The 22,931-nt window shown below is 33.3% G+C and overlaps 1 protein-coding gene across 1 annotated transcript in view; it reads right to left on the reverse strand.

The window, feature by feature from the left end:
- Positions 1-3,409: 3,409 nt before the first annotated feature.
- Positions 3,410-22,931, reverse strand: part of LOC111044527 (neurofibromin) — a 145,257-nt gene continuing 125,735 nt past the window's right edge. Inside the window, exons 49-53 of the mRNA XM_039427074.1 lie at positions 20,857-21,062; positions 16,186-16,372; positions 12,320-12,506; positions 10,378-10,548; positions 3,410-7,004 (exon numbers count right to left, since the gene is read on the reverse strand). Of these exons, the coding sequence (XP_039283008.1) occupies positions 10,448-10,548; positions 12,320-12,506; positions 16,186-16,372; positions 20,857-21,062 (681 nt within the window). The 3' untranslated portion in view covers positions 3,410-7,004; positions 10,378-10,447. The remainder of the gene's footprint in view (positions 7,005-10,377; positions 10,549-12,319; positions 12,507-16,185; positions 16,373-20,856; positions 21,063-22,931) is intronic.

A 22,931-nucleotide genomic window follows, 5' to 3' on the forward strand; every position in this document is an offset into this window, starting at 1 on the left:
AAAACAAAATTCCTATTAGCAGTGGACAAATTGCAATAGAACAGGTCTAATTTCAATTAAATTCATATGTCTATTTCAATTATTTTTGTCATCTTCTTTTGTAACTAAATAATTATTCAATCCTATTATATTAAGCGAGTAATTTCTGTTCATCTGTATATATTTTTATATTTGGTTATTTATGTCCATCGGATCTCAAAAACGGTTCTAACGATTTTCACGAAATTTGGAACATAGCAGGTTTATGATATCAAAATTCGATTGCACTAGGTCTCATCCTTGGGAAAACTTGCTGAACGACATTAAAAGGATAATTCATCCTTGGCTGAAACAGCTGAGACTGTCGTCGTCTGTGGATGATAAAAAAGTGAGTGGGCGAGTGCGTCTGTGAAAAATCAAAATATCTCATCCCCGAAATTCATAAGCTGACATATAGCCAGCTGTAAAATATTAACACGATCATTTAAATAATTGTGTTCTGTTTATCAATAAATAAAAATGACGAACGAAGCTCGGTGCCCCGATATTTGATTATTATTGCATAATTATTATACTTATGTTTTTTTTTTGTATATCTGCTAAACAAAATAAAAACTTTTTAATAACCCGTACACTATTTACATGTAGCCTACTGTAAGGTACTCTATCATTTGCATTCAATTAAATTCTTCAAAGTAAGATTATCGATATACCCACCTATTATTTTTGATAAAGAACGTGGTCTAATAAAATGAATCTAACCAATATTTAATATAATTAACATAAATAAAAATAAATTACTATATTTGATCACGTACATAAGTAAAAAAATGTTTCCACCTGTTTCGATATCCCTTTCAGAGTGAGTAGGTCGAGCATTTTCCTGTTAGGCCCGGAAAATTGATCAGTGACCGGTCCCTTCACCACAACACAAACACAGTAAGCTTACACAGTAGGCATACACCTGCACAGTGCAAGTAGACGGCTCCTTGCAACCAACGGTACTGTAGCCATACGAAACTGACAGTGACTGTGGAATACTGACAAACGACATTCAGCGCTCGCTGCCTGACCTTGCCTTGCCATTTCCACAGGCCGCGTTAATAATCGCATAATTTCCATTTCGAATCCAAGGAGCGTGCAAGTTGTCGAAATCTATTCCAGCCAAACAACCGCCTTTCAAGGAAAAAAAAATAATGGAGCATCGGAGTGATGGATGGGGAGAAGTATGGAAATTATATGAAGAAAATACACCAATATTGTCAATACCACTATATAAATATTTTCAAAATCTGGGTAGGCCTACTGAAATTGTAGAATTCAATCGTTTTCTATTTATAAACATCCATTTTCACAAAATAATAGTGTAACAACATAATGGATATAATCCCTGCGTGGATGATTTGTTCGTGTGCAGGGAGAAAAAGTGTTATTGACAATACTAGGGTATTTCTATTTTTATGATGGAGAAATACCTCAACATCAGTCTCATCCCTTACCATCAAGTAAAAATAACTTGTTGTTTTTCTGTTTGTATCATTGTTGTTTAATATATTTTTCAATGTCTATATATTGGCCTAGCCGGTAGGCTCGCTTCGCACGCCTGCTTATCCGTCTAGCTAGGGGGCTCCGCCCAGGACCCCCCGCTGAATCATCCAGAGTTCAGAACAGCAGATTCAAATACCATTTTTTAGGATCGATTCAATCACCAGTTGTCTGAGACCACGCAGGAAAACGGTGAAAATGTTGGTCTTATCTTCGGAAAAAACTTGAAGCCCTTCTAACATAAAATTTCTAGAACCTAGCTGAAAATATGTAACAAATTCGAACATTTTCTGTTTATTTGTTCTTCGTAAAGCTGAGAAAACGATGATTTTGGGCTTATCTTTGGCGTAAATTAAATTCCTTCAACAATAGCACCTTTTATACAACATTGTACAGCTTAAATGAACCTAGTTACCAAATTCAAACATTTTCTCTCAATTAGTTCTTGAAAAAGCAGAAAAAACTCTGTAAAATCGCCTATATCGGGCTATTTTCGGCGTTGTTTCAAAGTCCTCTCAAGATAAAATTTCCTAGCTGAACATCTGTACCAAATTTCAACATTTTCTCTCCATTAGTTCTTGAAAAATATGAGAAAACGCTAGGGAATGCTAGGAAACCGTAGTAAAACCGCTTATCTCTGGCGTAATTCTGGAGTACTCTCAAGACAACATTTCTAGACCCTAGCTGAATTTCTGTACCAAATTTGTATAAAATTTGGAATTTGAATGAATGAACCTGTTATCTGCTCGACCAAACCTTGAAGTACATAGCTGACTCTGAGATGCGCTCACTCTTTTATTATACATGCTGTGCTATTCTTCGCTTGTTATGAAAATGTTTAGACTTGTAGACGGATCTTCAACTATAATTTGATTCAGCCTTCAGAGTACAGAAAATATAGAGTTCCAGAGTAGAAAATACAGGGTTGTACTAGAGCCCGGCCACACACAGAGTGACTCACTTTCTGAATCGCATTTTACGAGATACTTTATAAGCAGTCAATAAGATTATGGGTTAGGAAATGATAAGATCAATAAAAACTAACAACAAAGATGTATTTTGCAAAATAATGACTAGATCTTTTGGATTTTATCAACAGATATACAGAAATATTATCAAATTATTAATTACATAGTTAAAATTTTAAATGCATATAGATATCGCCCATACTTACAGAGTAATATAACCATTATTAAACATCTAATAGACATAGATTATTATTTTATATTATTTATATTTGTAATAAATTCATTTCAATGCAAGATTAAACAAAGAGAGTATTTTGGCCAAATACTCAAGAGAAATATTTCGATTGCAGCCTGTAAATAGTCGAATCAGTACTCAATAAGAATGAAATTAGTGGGCAGGAACTGTATTTTACAATGAAGTAGCCTATAATGAGACTATATCTCAATTTAAGTCTCAACAAAACCTTGTAAAAATTTATTCCTATTATTACAGAAGAAAGTAGAAATCATTTGAAAATCAATCTTGGGACAGTTTGTTCTGAACGCTTTTCACTATGAAAAGATCACTTTATAAATTGATGAGTGTGTTTTAACATAAAAGCGAGACTTGTTTAGGAGTTTCTTTTTAATGTTACTTCTTAAATCGATTTTTTTCGAAATGATTTTTTAATTTGATTTTCTAGTCCCATTACCTTGTACCGTTAAATGATAACTGGAATTGGAAACAATATTAACTCACTTGGAAAAACGAGTAGATTTCAATGATTCAAGGTTTTGAATTTCTAAAGAAAACTCCTTTAGTTATATGAATGCCAAATGCTACAATAAAAGTACATACTGTACATCATTTTATTACATTTGTAAGCAACAATGAACAATGCAACTTTTGGGGATCAAATGTAAAAACTTCAAACTCAAGAAATTATGATTTTAACAATATTTAACATGAAAATATCGTTATTGAAGTAGTTCATCAATGCATACGAATTTTCATGATAAACCTATACAAGGCCAAATGAGGAATATTAATGAAGATACATTGTGCAGTAAACTAACATGTAAACAGTTATATCATAACGAGAGATAACACGATTAGGCTCGTAAACTTTGTAAATAAGAATGAAAGATTGATAAAGACTGATAAATATACAGTGTCACCAGTAAAACGTTGTGAACAATAATATGCTATCTTCCATCATCTTTATTTTGGCAACTGATATTTCTGGGACAACTTCTTATAAAGTCCATTAGTTATTTTGATCCTACACAATTAACTTACACATTATAATACACAATATTGAAAGTAGCTGTAGTACTAGTAATAAATAAACATTCAGTAATAATATTGAAAAACGTTTACACGCTATTAGGCTACAGTATTCAGTTCACCGGGATAGATATCCATTTCATAAGATCACATTCAAACAATTTCTCACTCTACCAAATTAATCAGCATAGAGATTTTGAAATGTAACAAAATAGAAAACAATCAAGCTAAATTCAATTATTAGGCCTACTAATTTATTTATAAATAAAACTTACATTATTTTCAAAATAAATTGAATGAGATTTCAATATGAACTTTGAATGCATTCAAAAACGAGTTTTTTAACTGGTCATTGAGTCTAATAACCTAATTTTATAAAGATGTTACTTGTAAAAGATGTATATTTTTCTGGTACTAGATTTTATATATTCCAAAAATCATTCTATATTATGTTTCATTTTTTGAAAATATGAAGTAAGAGGAGTAAGTAAATATGAAGTTAGGCCTACCTGAATAACATAGAAATCAATTTAAAGCAATTACCAAAACGTTCATAAAACCAAAACCTTAATGAATAATAGTAATGTAATACAAGATTGTTAACTTCAACATTTATAAGTAAATTCATCTTGAAAAAAAATCTCAAATATAATAACAAATTCCTCCATACGTATTCACAGCCATTTAACACACTAGACTCTTCTCTATCATGAAACTTATATTAAATTTATTTGTTGATATATGATCATATTTTTATAAATATTAAATAATGTTCCAATCAATTATTCAGGAAAAATGACCTTACTTATCTACTGTACATTTTTGACATTCAAAATTTAAATTGAACTTGGAAAGATACTGAAAATTGATTAGATAGATCGACAAGTTTAAATTAAGAAACTTTGAAAAAAGTTTCAACCACACATTTAAAGTTTACTATGTACATTAATTATCATCTAATTAAGAATAATAAGTTAGATGCGATTATAACGTCAAAAATCGAATGAATAAAAATATGACGTATTCTAGTTGACGCTGAAATAGAATCTTTTCTTCATTACCTACTTCTCAAAACTGAAATAGTCCTAAAATACTTTTAAGGGAATGAACATTACAAAATTCTACAATTCCTTGAATATAATGTACTATCGTACAGACTAATTCAAATTGGTGTTGTAATTTTCTGAGCCAACTATTAAATAGACTAGTTCTTGTGACCCTGCACATTTTATTAAGTAAAATAACTATTGCAAAGTTATGTTTTAGAGCCTTCCCTTATTCACAAAAATAAATTATCTAATTGTCAATATTTAATAACAATGAAATAAATTTAGGAATACTAAACGATCACAACCTGAATTTCCAATAAGAAAAGTGGTAGAAGGAATTACATAACATCGAGAGTTGATTGAATATTTAATAAGAAACATTAAAGCCTCTTGGACGACAACCACCACTGTAGTAGTGTGTTTCACTTTATAATGGCAGTGGAGAAAGATAGGAGGACAGCGTTGCCGATTCTCTGCCTTGTCACTGCCTTCCAATAGAGGATAGCTGATACCGGTATATCTGATGTAATACTAACTGTTAATTCTTGTTCAAAATAATAATTATATTTTTATTCGTCAGGAAAAAATATTTTTCATTGATTAAACAACAAATTTTCATAATTGAGATTGAATATTTTGTTAATTGATCATATTTCTACAAAAACGATCTGGAAATGTTGTAGAGGTAGAAAAGGATAGCGCTATATGCTTTGACGAATGATAGACAAGAACACCAATATTAATCAAATACTGCCATTATAACGTGGACCTCACTATAGTAGTAAAATAGTTGCTGCAAAGTCTACAGCAGACACTCAGCGATTCGCCCACCAAGGAGGCCATGTTGGCAAGTGGACTCTAATGTGCGGCAAGCAACAGCTTGGTTGTTGGACCAACATGTTGACTTGTTGATTAATAAATCTCATATAATGTTGTGGCAAGCAAAAAGAGTACACAATCTCACCACAAAAATACGGATTTTTCGATTCCACAATTGATTGCTTGACTAATATCTTTCTAATTCTCAAATCCATTTGAGAAATAGTGCATGGTGCACATGTTCTGTGCTTTGAAATCAATTGTTGCCCAATCTTTTGCTGTAATATTTTGTGCCATGCGGTTTGTTGTGGATGGATTTCTATCGATTTCCGTTCAAAACAGCGCTAAGGATGCTTTGATAGAAGTGACATTCTTTGCAATAGAGCAGTTTCTAGCACTGTGGATTGTAAACTGGACTATAGTCCAGTTTTAATTTTACCGATCTGGTTCATTATCTTTTCAGAAATTGCTTTCATTTTTTGGATTTTGAAAAATTTATGAGTGAAGAAAATAAAATGGAGAACCAAAGAAAGCACTCACAATCTAAAGTAAAAACTGAAGAGAACTTATTAATAAATATTTTGGAGAACGCTGGATTTATTCTCAGTTCAAAAAGTCATAATAAAAGATTCGAAATATAATTATATAGCAATACTTTGTCCATTTACTCACAACTGAGTAGATACGAAATTGTCATTTATTTTCAAATCAAGTCAAGAAAAACTAAACATCCGTTTAGAATTTTAATAATACCATTAAAACTGCGTATCTTGAATCAACAACGCATTCTTGTAATTCTATCTATATTGGGGCTAGATAGAAATTCACGTCAAACTTCAAGAAATCCATGCAATTTCTATGAAAACACTATGTAAAAATTTAAATAATTCAAAATTACTTGAACATTATTGTATAATATGTTATTACCATATTAAGCTTATACAATGGATGAAAATGAAATAACATATTTCAATATTTTCGAAGGTTATTAGGAGCTTTCGATTTTGTTCGCCTTTCTTTGTGCAGTGTCGAATATAGTTGGATTAAGATAAATAAAAATTTGACTTTAGGGATTGAGAACAGAGTTTTCCAATAAGAAAACATAGAAAATAAGAATTGGAATAGAAAATGGATTTGATATGAAAAAGCAACTGAGATTTTGGTCCCTGCGATTTCCTCACATAGAATAGAATAGCAATTCTCATTTGCAAATATCTATCGTGTAAATTCATTGTTAGAGTTCATAACTAGGGCTAGGCTCTTATCATATAGCTAGGCTCTTGATATTTTCAAGTCATTATTATAAAATTACTAATTTACATACTGTACTTAATAGTGTGAGATCACCAAATGGTTTTCTTCCGTGGTAATAGAAATCTGAAAAAAATCAATTGAAAATTCTATTAATTGGTGAGAGTTCAACTGATGAGACTTTCATCTTATATTATTTTTTATTAATTGTGATGCGTAGACTGTAAAGAGAAAATCTGTTCTATAAGACAATGATTTTGAAAGAATTATTTTCATTTAGGTAGTTGTTGTAGACAAGGTGAGTTGAGAATTATCCTATTATATTAAGCGAGCAATTTCTGTATTTATGTGTCTGGTTATTTTTATATCTGGTTATTTATGTTTAACGGATCTCGAAAACGGTTCTAACGATTTTCACGAAATTTGGAACATAGTAGGTTTATGATATAAAGATTCGATTGCTCTAGGTATCATCCGTGAGAAAACTCGCTGAACGACATTAAAAGGATAATTCATCCTTGGCTCAAACAAATGTGGATAGTAAAAAAGTGAGTATGTAAAAAACCAAAATATCGCATCCCCGAAATTCATAAGATGACGTATAGCCAGCTGTGAAATATAAAAACACGATCATTTTAGAGAATTGTGTTCTGTTTATCAATAAATAAAAATTACGAGCGAAGCTCGGTGCCCCGATATTAGTGATTTAATTCACATCAGATACTGCAATACAAGTAATATAATACTGTATAATAGAATTTTTTTTAATATATGAATTCAGGGCTACTTTCTTTTATTTATAAGATAGAATTATAGTACCCTTAAAAATTAATAAAATAATAAAGAAAGAAAACAAATTGTAACGTAACTACTAGTTTTGGTGATCACACCATTGCCAGGTTATAAAAATCTGGTGTGGCGCACTCACACAACTTCCTTGCCGTTATGAAAATTGATCACGTGACGCTAGTGTTCCCGCGTATCTCAAGCCTACTATTCAAAGATTTGCGCCAGCTGGTGACAGGAATATAACGCTGGAGACACACGAGGTCTGCTATCTCTTCATAGTGAATCATTTAATAGAATCAACAGTTTGCAATTGGATAATCACATTTTCTCGAATTTCGAGCTTATGTTTAATTTTAGGTGAAAATGTTACTGAACATTAATTGTAGAGATTTTCATGCTCAATCTTTTCCACTCGAAAGTTTTTTGCTTAAATTGTATCTGAAGCCTGATAATTGAGAATCTAAAATCGAACTTTGCATAGATGGGGCGGAGCTCCTGGAATTTTTACAGATATGGGACTTGTTGCAGTTGATATAGCTTATCAATGACTATTCCAGGTATAAATTTGATCAGAATCGTTGGAGCCGTTTTCGATAAAATCGTGAAAACCCCTGTTTTTGACAACATTTTCGCCATTTCAGCCGCCATCTTTAATCGCATTTGATCGAAATTGTTCGTGTCGGATCCTCAAATTGTAAGGACCTTAGGTTCCAAATTTCAAGTCATTCCGTTAATTGGGAGATGAGATATCGTGTACACAGACGCACATACACTCATATATACACACACACACACACACACACACACACACACACACACATACACACACATACAGACCAATACCCAAAAACCACTTTTTTGGACTCAGGGGACCTTGAAACGTATTGAAACTTGGAAATTGGGGTACCTTAATTTTTTTCGGAAAGCAATACTTTCCTTACCTATGGTAATAGGGCAAGGAAAGTAAAAATCGATTTCCAATAAATGTAATTAAAATAGTAATAGTTCTGTTATTTTTAAAAACATCTTCAAGTAAATTATTTAGCAGCTGCCCCTATCTATCAACTGGTTAATTTGAGATTTTTACTTTCCTTGCCCTATTACCATAGGTAAGGAAAGTATTGCTTTCCGAAAAAAATTAACGTACCCCGATTTCTAAATTTCTATACGTTTCAAGGTCACCTGAGTCAAAAAAAGTGGTTTTTGGGTATTGGTCTGTATGTGTGTATGTGTGTGTGTGTGTGTGTGTGTGTGTGTGTGGTGTGTGTGTGTGTGTGTGTGTGTGTGTGTGTGTGTGTGTGTGTGTGTGTGTGTGGTGTGTGTGTGTGTGTGTGGTGTGTGTGTGTGTGTATGAGTGTATGTGCGTCTGTGTACACGATATCTCATCTCCCAATCAACGGAATGACTTGAAATTTGGAACTTAAGGTCCTTACACTATAAGGATCCGACACGAACAATTTCGATCAAATGCAATTCAAGATGGCGGCTAAAATTGCAAAAATGTTGTCAAAAACAGGGTTTTTCGAGATTTTCTCGAAAACGGCTCCAACGATTTTGATCAAATTCATACCTAAAAAATTCATTGATAAGCTCTATCAACTGCCACGAGTCCCATATCTGTAAAAATTTCAGGAGCACCGCCCCATGTATGCAAAGATTGATTTTAGATTCCCAATTATCAGGCTTCAGAAACAATGTAAACAAAAAATTTCAAGTGGAAAAGATCGAGCATAAAAATCTCTACAATTAATGTGCAGTAGCATTTTCACCTAAAATTGAAAATAAGCTCGAAATTCGAGAAAATAAGATTATTCAATTATAAACTGTTGGCAACTGTTGATTCTATTAAATCATTCACTATGGAGAGATAGCAGACTTCGTGTGTCTGCAGCGCTATTGTCCTGTCACCAGCTGGCTCAGATCTTAGAATAGTAGAGATGCGCGAGAACACTAGCGTCAGTTGATCAATTTTCATAACGGCAAGGAAAGTTGTGTGAGTGCGCCACACCAGATTTTTTAGTTTTATTTTTTTTCGAAAATTGGGTTATGATTCTCCATATGGATGATGTTTAGTATATTATTTTTATTAAGATTAAAATGTAAATAAATTTGGAATTCCTCCTTCACATTAAATTTTTTACTATCATGTCCAAATTCTAATATTGACATATTATGTTCAATGCTTTTTTATTCATGGTTTGAATTTAGAAGGTGTTCAGCAAATGCTGATTTTTGTGTTGTATAATTATTGGATTTTAGTGCCCGTATAATAATGTTCATTAAATCTTGTCTGAAAATTTCTAAGTGTCTGTCCAATATAGAATTTTTTACAATCGCTGCAATTATTGATTTTAATTAAGTTTTAGATCTAGGAACAATGCATTTAATATGCTACAAAGGTTCTCAAAAATAAATGATCAAGATAATATGTTCAAAAAACAGGAGTATACAAAATCAATTGCAGTGATTGTGAAAAATTCTATATTGGACAGACAAGTAGAAATTATTACAAAAAAATACAATCTGATAATATTATGAATGATATTATAGAAATATTGTTACTAAACTTATATAACGTACGAGGAAAATACATAACGTACATTATATGTTTGATATAATTATTGCACTAGTTAAGAGTTGAGTGAAAATTCAACTGAGCAATTTTTGTCAGGAGTAAATTAAATAGAAAAAATATTGTTACGGTACTTACATATATCTGAACTATTCTACAGCCAATTTAGACTAAATGTTGATCCTGCCTGAAGCAGGCGTAACGAATCTCATTCTGTCGAAGTCTTTTTAATCGTCGATCTTGATTTGCTAAAAGACGCTCGGCCCAGTGACACAGTTCCACTTGCGGCGTCCCCATCCATCATTGGCTCTGTCCAACATATTACAAAAAAGTGCATTTTTACAAACTTTTCAAGACTAGATTATCGAATAAAGATGATCTAGATATAAGACAAAGAAGATCCTTGACCAATGCCTGATTCAACTGACTTAAGACCATGACCTCAAGTCGATAAAGATAATCTAGATATCAGACAAAGAAGATCCTTTACCAATGCCTGATTCAACCGACTTAAGGCTGTGACCTTGAGTCGATAAAGATAAAGATAATCAAGATATCAGACAAAGAAGATCCTTTACCTATGCCTGATTCAACCGTCTTAAGGCCATGTCCTCAAGTCGATAAAGATAATCTAGATATCAGACAAAGAAGATCCTTGACCAATGCCTGATTCAACTGACTTAAGGCCATGACCTCAAGTCGATAAAGATGATCTAGATATCAGACAAAGAAGATCCTTTACCTATGCCTGATTCAACCGTCTTAAGGCCATGTCCTCAAGTCGATAAAGATAATCTAGATATCAGACAAAGATCCTTTACCAATGCCTGATTCAACCGACTTAAGGTCATGTCCTTGAGTCGATAAAGATAAAGATAATCTAGATATAAGACAAAGAAGATCCTTTTCCAATGCCTGATTCAACCGACTTGAGGCTGTAGGCTGTGTCCTTAAGTCGATAAAGATAATCTAGATATAAGACAAAGAATGATACCAATGCATGATTCAATTAGATTAACTACGTTTCCAATACAGTATTATTCCTATGAGTTCTAATGCAACCATTTCCACTCAGCCCGACCAACTGAGTATGAACCGTCCCATTAAAAATTATGGTATTAATATATTTACTGCAGCAGACACAAACACTGTTATTGATATGTGGTAATCCCCTTCATTTTATAAGAATTTTAAAAGGCTCATAAAACATTTCAATAACCCGTTCTAAAAAAACAATAAATCGAATAAATATGAAGTGACCTTGCTTACTGAGTTTTCAGGTCACACCTGATCAATTTCAGAATCTCTGATTTGACTGAACGACAATTTTTAGGCAGCCGAGACCGATGGCTTCAAGTGTCACCCGAAACACAGGAGTGACCCGATAAAAATATCGGAATTTGTACCTGAGACCTCTGGATTACAAAACCAGCGTCTATAAACCATTCGACTATACTGTCACTATTTGATATTCACTCAAATAATAATAAATATTTAAATAAAGGCCTGGTTTCTGGGAAAGTTATTGAATCATTTGGGTCATTACACCTTTAGAACACTTTTAGGTTTACTTTTTAGGTCGTCAATTGATCTAATGGTTCATTAGATTTAATAAGTGTCATACAAGCCGGTCCTAAATGTGATAGGCTAAATTCGAAAAACTTGTTTTTCCCAGCAATAAATTTTCAAAGTACTCGTAATCATGTGATTCAAGAAAAACCTTCAAAAACATCCTGCGAAACTATAGTAGTAGATTTAGTAAAAATCTAGTATAAAGTATTATATATAATCTAGTAGTTAAGCAGAAAAGTTTGATACTAGTTTTGATCCTAGAAGTGTCATTTAGAAGTTACTTTCTACTATAGAACTTATAACTTCTAATATGAAGAAGTTATTTTCTTATTTATGAATTATATCTTCCTTATGAAAAATGATCACAGTAATTTAAAAATAAGATTTGTCAATTCCGTTCAATGATAGCATGTTAAATTGTATATAAAAAAAACTGTCATTCTCTAGCATGAATATTGCAGATTCTGCTTCATGAAAGTGATTGATGTTGCAGCATTTCGCTACTAACCTTTATCAGTGGGTGATGCAAGAGTCAGACTGGAGAGCGAAGATGACAGGTTCATATTGGAGGAGACACTCAGCATGGAGGGATACTGTGGCATTTCGATTTCACCCTCCTCGACCGGCAGACACGTCTCAACCATCGCTTCCAGACAATTTACAAACAGCTCTGCATTTTCAGCCGTGCAATTGCTCTGCAAAATAATTATTCACAATCATCACGAAAATGAAAATAAAAATAATTATTTACAATCATCACGACGATGAAAATAAAAAGAATAAGGGCCAGTTGCACGTACGTCTGTTAAATATGGACATTAACGCCAAATAAAAAATCAGCGTTAGTTTTACGGATTCATTTCTGTTCCACAAAGATCGGTTAGTTTTTAATCCCGATTAAGTTTTCCGGTTAACTAACCAAGACTTTAACGGTTTCACAATCCGGCAACACAGTAATTTAACCGACAGATGTTATTAAAATTATTCTGAAAAAATGGCACAAAAGTGAGGTTATGTTATTGAAGCGGTGACTATTCATTACGCATGGTCCATAAAAATGTTATGTCTGTCACCAGTGTCATGCTATCTGCAGACGAACCATATCGAAAACTAACCTCAAAAATCAGAATCTAATTTTGAATGCTAATATCAGCTAAATACACTTCTCTATTTTATTAACTGATGAAATTCACTCATATATTTAGCTCATACTTTGAATTCTGTAGGTATTTTCAACAAAAACTAATTGAAAGACAGCTTTCAGTGGGTACCTACCTAATCGGCGTTAGTTGGATTTAATTCCCCGTGAATGGGCTGTTAAAATTTGTTACGTAGATTAGTTTAACCAGCGTTATTTTTCGATTTTTACCTTTGTGCAACCAAAATTTCTTCATTTCAGCTAATCGCCGTTGAAATGGTGCCAACTAATCAGAATTAAAAAATGTTTACGCCGGTTAGTTCAATCGGCGTTATCGCTTGAAATTTGTGTTTTGTGCAACCAAAATGCATAGGTTAGCGCTAATCTCGATTAAAGTATAACATTTGATTGTGATTAAACGTTAACCGACGTACGTGCAACTGGTGGTAAAACTTTTAAGCTGTGTTGACTTCAGGTTACTTTAAAAAAGTTTGTAATTGACTTTATTCATAATCATCACGACGGTGAAAATGATAAGGCTAGGTTGACATCAGGTCACATTGAATGGTTTGTAATTGACACTCTTAAGACACACAGAAGGAATAAGCTGTCACAAACTAGATGTATAAAACTAAAGTATGTGAGATATTACTTTTAACATGAAGAGGAAAAACCCATTTTTCCTTCCACATTTTGTAGCATAGACAGAGACGGTCATCCTGCGCACATTTTGATGCGCCGTGTCATTTCGCTTTACGTTCTTGTGATGAACACATCTCCGTAATCACTCAAACCAATATATCTGCTGCCAGTGAAAAATTGCCAGGCAACAGCTGGAGGGGAGTGTTGGCACGACGCGTTAGAATGCTGCTAGGTAGTGGGAGTGATTAGTGGAGGATAGATCATCGGACCTCTCCGTCTTCGAGAAAGAGCCGTGTTAAAAGTAATATCTCACAGACTTTAGTAGCTTGTAAAAACAAAATAGAAAAATTGTAAGAGTTAAAACAAATTGTTGGAACCAGGCTTTTTATATACTTAGTATCAATGTTGCAGAATAATTTGCATCAGTCAAGTCATGTCAGAGGCCCTGAAATTGATCAGTTGCGACCTGAAAACTCTGACACCAGACCTGAGCCAGCCAGGTCACTCGATATTATTATTATTATATTTGCATCAGTACAAATAAAGAGCATCTGATTAAATTTATATGGCCCAGTTGTTAAATTTTAACCATGATTGAATGCCACTGAAAAACTTTAATAGCTAAAAAATCTATAAATCAAAATCTTATTCTAAAGATAAGGAAATGATGAAGAAATTTCCAAAAAGATTTATATAACTCGTTTCTTTGTTTGACATTTTTGAACTATTTATAAGCGCTCGAACTGACTTTGAACTCGACAAATGTACTTTTTTCCACTTTGAGCGCTCATGAAAAGTTCAACAAAGGAACGAACAAAATATTTTTTTTGGAAGTTCAATCCTCTTTCCAGTCATATCCTTAGAATTAGATTTTGACTGATAGTTTTCTAGTTATTGACGTTTTACAAAAATATCGAAAAATCTATATATTTCGAAAACTAAGGTCGATATAAGAAAATTTACTGGACATTTTTTGTTGCAATTTTCATGTAGATTCTATGGTCTGTGTTACAACTTTCATGGGACACTCTGTATAATCTATAACGTTTCAACAGGTATGTGAGGCACCTGGATATACAGTACTCTTATACATGAGATTCACATCCAAACCAAACTGTGCCAGCTGGTTGAATCTATGATGAAACGGCGAGACGATTTGGCAATGTCTATAATAATACAGGTCATGACACAATCCCGTGATGTATTGCAAAATCGCAATTTTGCGGATATTCTAGTTCACCAATTTTCAAATTTATTAGCTGTTATCAATATAGATTAAACATGATGTCACAGAATAGATACAGAATGGAAACTATCAATCATATGCCTATCCAACCAATGATTTTTACATGGCACAAATACTAGAAACGTCACGTGACTCCGCCATCATGTTAGAAAGTTCCAATCCTGGTCTTTTGATTGGTTCGCGGCAGTAAACGAGATCAATTGATCCGGATCACTTTACTGATCCGGATCACTCCCATCAATACTATTACAATGCGGAACATACCTGTTTTGGGGGCGATACAAGAATTTTTGTGCCAGGGTACTGGCCGAGTTTCCATACTGTATGTATACTGTAATAATGTGTTATTTGTAACTTTTTACAAGAAATATTGCTTAGCTTTGAATTGTAAAATAGATTCTTCCAACAGAATAATAGTATATAGATTCCAACTAGGAACTGAATTGTTGATTTTTGGATTTAATTGATTAGGAACTGGTTTTGAGGTTAGCCTCTTGTCCCAATGCCTTATGAAACATAACATGTTACAAGAATAAGAACAATTTTTAATAATAATAAATTCTTAAACCATTATTAAAAAATTGAAAATCTGATTTTACATATTATCTGAACCCAAAGACCTTAAAGAGATATAGACCCACAATGCCTATGCCTTCCCAATGATAGCTCTTACTTGAAATTGAAGGCCGCCATTGGGGTATTTTAGCACGAGATATTATATCTATATATTTGTAATACTATAGATTACAAAGGCATGTAATAATCTTATAGGTTGTCCCCTCAATGGCCGATTTCAATTCCGAGTACAACACTAGCGCTGCATGTGAGTCTATACATCTTTAAGGTCTTTGTCTGAACCAGAATACGAGCACATTGAATCAGATTGGATTTTGAAATGTGCCGCTATAAAACCCCACAAAATGGCCGCTCCTTAGGGAACACGGGTGTCTTGACCTGGTTTCTATAGACCATGATTTGGCATTTATGGTGAGGTCCACGTTATAATGGCAGTGAATAGAGATGGAAGAACAGCTTTGCCTATTATCTGCCTTAATTAATTATATTTCTACATTGTTAAAAACATATTTGACTTCGTTGTGGAGCTAGAAAAGGATAGTACGACCTGCTTTGTCGAACGAAAGACAAGCATAGCAACATCAAAAGTTTATCAAATACTGTCATTATAACGTGGAACTGACTATAGGCACCTAATTCCTGCCACCTTTTGTGGGACATTCTGCATAATCAACAGGGTGGGGAATTCTGACTAGGCTACACAATTATTGACGTTGTCAATGACTGTATAGAAGAAAATCATATAAATTGAGTGAAAATTGAATGCAGTTACCTTTGGAAAGGGTCCAGCAAACCTCCAGAGGCCGCCGAATCCACATGACTGCAGGTAATGCAGCTGCTGCTGACTGTAGTCCTCAAAGGCAATCATGTTCTGAACGATGCACTGCACACTGCTCAATATCACCTGGTCCTGACACACCTGCATAACTGCCTGCAGCTTTGCGTCCAGCAAGCTATGTCTGCAAGCAACACATACACAAACGTATTACCAACAAACGAAAATAACACAAGAAGATGTTTGAAAAAAATAATAACACATAATAGTTTATGTTACAAATTTCAAGCCGATTCTTTGTTGAAATTTCAAGCCGTCTACTGTCAAAATTATTACTGATTCGGCTGGATAACAGTGTAGTATGAGAGACTACCAGCGTCACATAGTTCACCAAAAAGAACTTGAGTTGACTGAAATTTGCAACATAAACGCTCCATGTACCATGGAGTATCTTCTTATGCTATCTTTTCTCTATATTACACTAAGAAAAGAGATTTATAACAATAATCACTTGAAGTATGATGGTTATTGTTATTTTTGAAGGGGCGGTTTCAAGGATCCAAAGGTTCAAAGAGCCCCACACCACAGTATACATACAGTATAGAAACTCGGCTAGTACCCTGGCACAAAAATCCGCCATCTTGTTAGAAAGTTCCGCATTGTAATATAGTGAGGTCCACGTTATAAGTGGATAAAGATAGAAGAATAGCGATGCCGATTCTCTGCATTAATTAATCATATTTCTACACTGTTAAAACATAATTGGCACCGTTGTGGACCTAGAAAAGGATAGTACCACCGGCTCTGTCGAATGATAGACAAGGATAGCAAAACCAAAGTTGATCAAATACTGTCATTATAACGTGGACCTCACTATAGTATTGATGGGAGGTTCGGATCACTTTACTGATCCGGATCAATTGATCTCGTTCACTGCCGCGAGCCAATCAAAAGACAATGATTGGAACTTTCTAACGTCATGTGACGTGTCTAGTATTTGTGCCATGTAAAAAGCATTGGTTGGATAAGCGTTTGATTGATAGTTTCCATTCTGTATCTATTCTGTAACCACACGTCAACCGGAGCTTATTGTGTTCCCAATTACGTTAGTTAAGCAAACCAATTAATACCTGTGTCCTTTACAAGATCCAGGAGTTTTTCCCTATACTAACATCCCATTTATTGGTTGCTTGCAGCCAAACAGAGCCCTTTTCCTTCATGATGGTTACTTAAGTTTATGATAAAAACCTGAAAGTTTATTACGATCACTTGAAGTAAGTCATTAATAAAATCGAATGTTGTTTATTATTAGTATTATATATTCCGGCATTCAAATATATTTAATACGATATATATATTTAAGTTACATTAAATAAATATTTATTTTTATATATTTTTTTATTAATACTGATGATTCATTATTGATACTGACAAAAAATTATTACAAATTTCTTTGCAGTGTAATTTTCCATCATTTGTGAATAAAATTGAAATCAATTTTTAATAGTAAGGTCTACGTTATAATGGTAGTAATTGATTAATATCGGTGTTGCTATCCTTGTTTATCATTCGACAAAGCGCTTTCTTTTTCTAGTTCCGCAACATTCAGACCGTTTTTTAACAATGTAGAATTATGATTAATCAACTAAATATTCAATCACAGTTATAAAAATATATCATTATCATTAAAAATTGTATTTTCTTGATGGATAAAATTTAATTGATTTTTTTTTGTAACGAGAATGAAGAGCAATATTACATCAGTTAAGTCGCTATTAGCTACCTCTAGTTAGAAGACAGTGCCAAGATAATAATAATAATATCGAGTTACCTGGCTGGCTCACCTGCATAACTGCCTGCAGCTTTGCGTCCAGCAAGCTATGTCTGCAAGCAACACATACACAAACGTATTACCAACAAACGAAAATAACACAAGAAGATGTTTGAAAGAAATAATAACACATAATAGCTTATGTTACAAATTTCAAGCCGATTCTTTGTCGAAATTTCAAGCCGTCTACTGTCAAAATTATTACTGATTCGGCTGGATAAGAGTGAAGTATGAGAGACTACCAGCGTCACATAGCTTCACCAAAAAGAACTACTAGGACTATCGACTTGAGTTGACAGTGAAATTTGCAACATAAACGCTCCATGTACCATGGAGTATCTTCTTATGCTATCTTTTCTCTATATTACACTAAGAAAAGAGATTTATAACAGTAATCACTTGAAGTATGATGGTAATTGTTATTTTTGAAGGGGCGGCTTCAAGGATCCAAAGGTTCAAAGAGCCCCACACCACAGTATACATACAGTATAGAAACTCGGCTAGTACCCTGGCACAAAAATCCGCCATCTTGTTAGAAAGTTCCGCATTGTAATATAGTGAGGTCCACGTTATAAGTGGATAAAGATAGAAGAATAGCGATGCCGATTCTCTGCATTAATTAATCATATTTCTACACTGTTAAAAACATAATTGGCACCGTTGTGGACCTAGAAAAGGATAGTACCACCGGCTCTGTCGAATGATAGACAAGGATAGCAAAACCAAAGTTGATCAAATACTGTCATTATAACGTGGACCTCACTATAGTATTGATGGGAGGTTCGGATCACTTTACTGATCCGGATCAATTGATCTCGTTCACTGCCGCGAGCCAATCAAAAGACAATGATTGGAACTTTCTAACGTCACGTGACGTGTCTAGTATTTGTGCCATGTAAAAAGCATTGGTTGGATAAGCGTTTGATTGATAGTTTACATTCTATATCTATTCTGTAACCACACGTCAACCGGAGCTTATTGTCTTCCCAAGTACGTTAGTTAGGCAAACCAATACCTGCGTCCTTTACAAGATCCAGGAGTTTTTCCCTATACTAACATCCCATTTATTGGTTGCTTGCAGCCAAACAGAGCCCTTTTCCTTCATGATGGTTACTTGAGTTTATGATAAAAACCTGAAAGTTTATTACGATCACTTGAAGTCATTAATAAAATCGAATATTGTTTATTTAGTATTATATATTCCGGCATTTAAATATATTTAATATAATATATAATTATATATATATATATAATATATATATATATATATATATAATATATATATATATATATATAAGTTATATTAAATAAAATATTTATTTTTATATATCTTTTATTGATCCTGACAAAAAATCATTATAAATTTCTTTGGAGTGTAATTTTCCATCATTTGTGAATAAAATTGAAATCAATTTTTAATAGTAAGGTCTACGTTATAATGGTAGTAATTGATTAATATCGGTGTTGCTATCCTTGTTTATCATTCGACAAAGCGCTTTCTTTTTCTAGTTCAGCAACATTCAGACCGTTTTTTAACAATGTAGAATTATGATTAATCAACTAAATATTCAATCACAGTTATAAAAATCTGGTGTGGCGCACTCACACAACTTTCCTTGCCGTTATGAAAATTTATTACCTGACGCTAGTGTACACGCGCATCTCAAGTCTACTATCCAAAGATCTGCCAGCTGGTGACAGGACAATAACGCTGGAGACACACGAAGTCTGCTATCTCTTCATAGTGAATGATTTAAATAGAATCAACAGTTGCCAACAGTTCGCATTATTGAATAAACACATTTTTTCGAATTTCGAACTTATTTCCAATCTTAGGTGAAAATGTCACTGAACATTAATTGTAGAAATGTTTATGCTCAATCTTTTCCACTTGAAATTTTTTGTTTACATTGTATCTGAAGCCTGATAATTGGGAATCTAGAATCACACTTTGCATTGATGGGGCGGAGCTCCTGGAATTTTTTACAGATATGCGACTTGTGGCAGTTGATAGAGCTTATCAATGACTATTTTAGGTATAAATTTGATCGAAATCGTTGGAGCCGTTTTCGAGAAAATCGCGAAAAACCCTGTTTTTGACATCATTTTTGCTATTTTAGCCGCCATCTTGAATTGGATTTGTTCGAAATTGTTCGTGTCGGATCCTTATAGGGGAAGGACCAATACCCAAAAACCACTTTTTTGGACTCAGGGGACCTTGAAACGTATAGAAATTTAGAAATTGGGGTACCTTAATTTTTTTCGGAAAGCAATAAACTTTCCTTACCTATGGTAATAGGGCAAGGAAATTAAAAATATATCATTATCATTAAAAATTGTATTTTCTTGATGGATGAAATATAATTGATTTTTTGTAACGAGAATGAAGAGCAAATATTACATCAGTTAAGTCGCTATTAGCTATCCTCTATAGAAGACAGTGCCAAGATAATAATAATAATAATAATATCGAGTGACCTGGCTGGCTCAGGTCTGGTACCAGAGTTTTCAGGTCGCAACTGATTAATTTCAAGGCCACTGAAATGACCTAACGACTGCTATCTAGGCAGCCGGGACCGACGACCTAACGTGTCTATCCGAACCACGTTAAAGATAAAAGATCGGCAATGCTGTTCTACTATCTTTCTCCACTGCCATTATAACGTGAGCTTCACTATAGTACTGTAGCTCAAATGCATTTGAATCCCGCGAAAACCGTATTCATTACTTATTATTTTTTAAGAGTATTTATTATTGTTTCTTTATTTGAATACCGTTTTCTTGGATATGCATTTCAATTGATAAGTGGACAATGAAAATGAGAGATCGGTACTCACATGATAGGAAAGACTCTTGGAAATACGATGGACGCTTCGGCCAAGTACTGATATAGCACTCTGGTTTCGGCTTCATCTGAAGTGTACTTGACAAGGGTGGCAAGTACGGTCAATAAAAGTGCTTGCGTTTGAAAGTCAGTTAGTACTTCCGGGTCCAACATCACATTGTTCTCGTTCGAAACCGAGACACGGGCGTTCCTGTCCTGCTTCAAATGAAAGAAAAGAAAAACATCTATAAATTTCACCAAAATTCCCATTTTTACGTTATTTGTTGCTGTTTCACTCATAGTTGATAATAACAGAAATGATGTCTGAGAACAGAAAGGTCTTCAAGTATCAATCTTAAGGCGAATTCGCACATATCAATATCATTTCATTTATTGTATAAATCACTATAATCATAATGCATATTATACAATATATAATTTATTATGACATTGGAGGAAAAACTAGGCTGAGCCTGTACTATTTCTATCTAAAAATTTTGATAGAATGCTAATGTTGACCAAAAGTTGAGGGTATGTAATCATACACTGCTTCGTCACTTGATTTTTGGTCCAGAAATAATTATTTGAAAATTTGAATTTTGAAGGTTGACGTAATACTCTAAATAAATTACAGAATGTGACACAATAAATTAAAATCTTGAGAAATATTGCACTTATTTGAAAAATTTGAATACAAAATCACAAACCTACTCAATACTCCGTTACAGTAAGAATATTTATTATTCAAATACGTTCTAATGTGACTATTCATACTTGCTCGGTCAGGCTGAGTGGGAATATTTTTATTAAAAATCTTGGGAATTTTATTTCCGCTTTACCGGTACGATCACTGATACTGATTAGTGGAAATCCACCTTTAAAATTACATGTTACCTTAATTAATTATTTGGGACATGAATCATGTTGTTACCATCAATATTATGGATGAAATTATTCATATGGATAAAACTATCTTTTGAATAACGGCAGATTATTATTACCTATCATTTTGATGATGTACTTATTGTATAAATCAATAAAGACTACCACATATATAAAGAGAAAATTTTCGGTACTATGATATCATTCAGTTATGTTCGAATGGGACTCGCTCGACCAGGCTGAGTGTGAATACTTCCATTAGAACTCATAGGAATAATAATTCACTGTAGGTATCATACACGTACACTGATAATGATATCCAAAAGGATATGAATAAATAAAATAACAGATAATGATATGTGCAAATCCAGCTTTAATTAACCGACACAACAATTTTCTATTTTGATACAAACATGATGGTTTATTGAATTATACTGACTAAACAAAAAAGAGAAAATAAATAGCGCCTGAATAAATGCAGGAGATTAATATCTTTGAAAACGAATGAAATTTATGAGAGGAGCAAATATTCAGAGGTATGACTATTCTCTGATACTAAAATGTACAATGTTCGATGGTATCGAACAAGTACATGTTATCTATATGATGGTACAATTCGATGTATCCAAATATTCATTCAGTTTCAATCTGAAATAGAACTAGACATAGTAGGAGATATTCAAGAATCGGATAAGAAAGAACATACATAACGAGCGTATCATGGCATCAAATTGGTTAGTATTATAGTCATTTTTATTTTACAAATATACAAGTCATAATATAGTGCAATTCATGGCCAAAAACTCTGAACATCTTGCAATTGCCATTATCAGCTATAGCTGATTGTATTACAAGCTGCAAAAAGGCATTTTACCATGAAATGCATATTAAACTGATTACTAGTGGATATGATTCCTGATTGAACATTGCACATTTAATTGCCTTACCTCATCAAATACTTTATCCACGTGAGAAGAACATAATTGTAAAAAGTAACCGACAGTTATTTTAGCAAAAGAGATTATGAGAATAATTATTATTAAACGAAAATCCAAATTAAATGCTGTAAATCACCCCGAAGACTTCTGCTACTGCAAATATTGACGATAGGGTTAACAGCTAGAAGGAAATTCGTTAAGAGCAACTATCCAAAAATTATTTGGCAGTCTGGAAATCGAACCCGGTATCTCCTAATTGCCAGTCAGG

The sequence above is a fragment of the Nilaparvata lugens genome, chromosome 4 (genome assembly GCF_014356525.2).
Source record: "Nilaparvata lugens isolate BPH chromosome 4, ASM1435652v1, whole genome shotgun sequence".
In the NCBI taxonomy this organism is placed as follows: domain Eukaryota; kingdom Metazoa; phylum Arthropoda; class Insecta; order Hemiptera; family Delphacidae; genus Nilaparvata; species Nilaparvata lugens.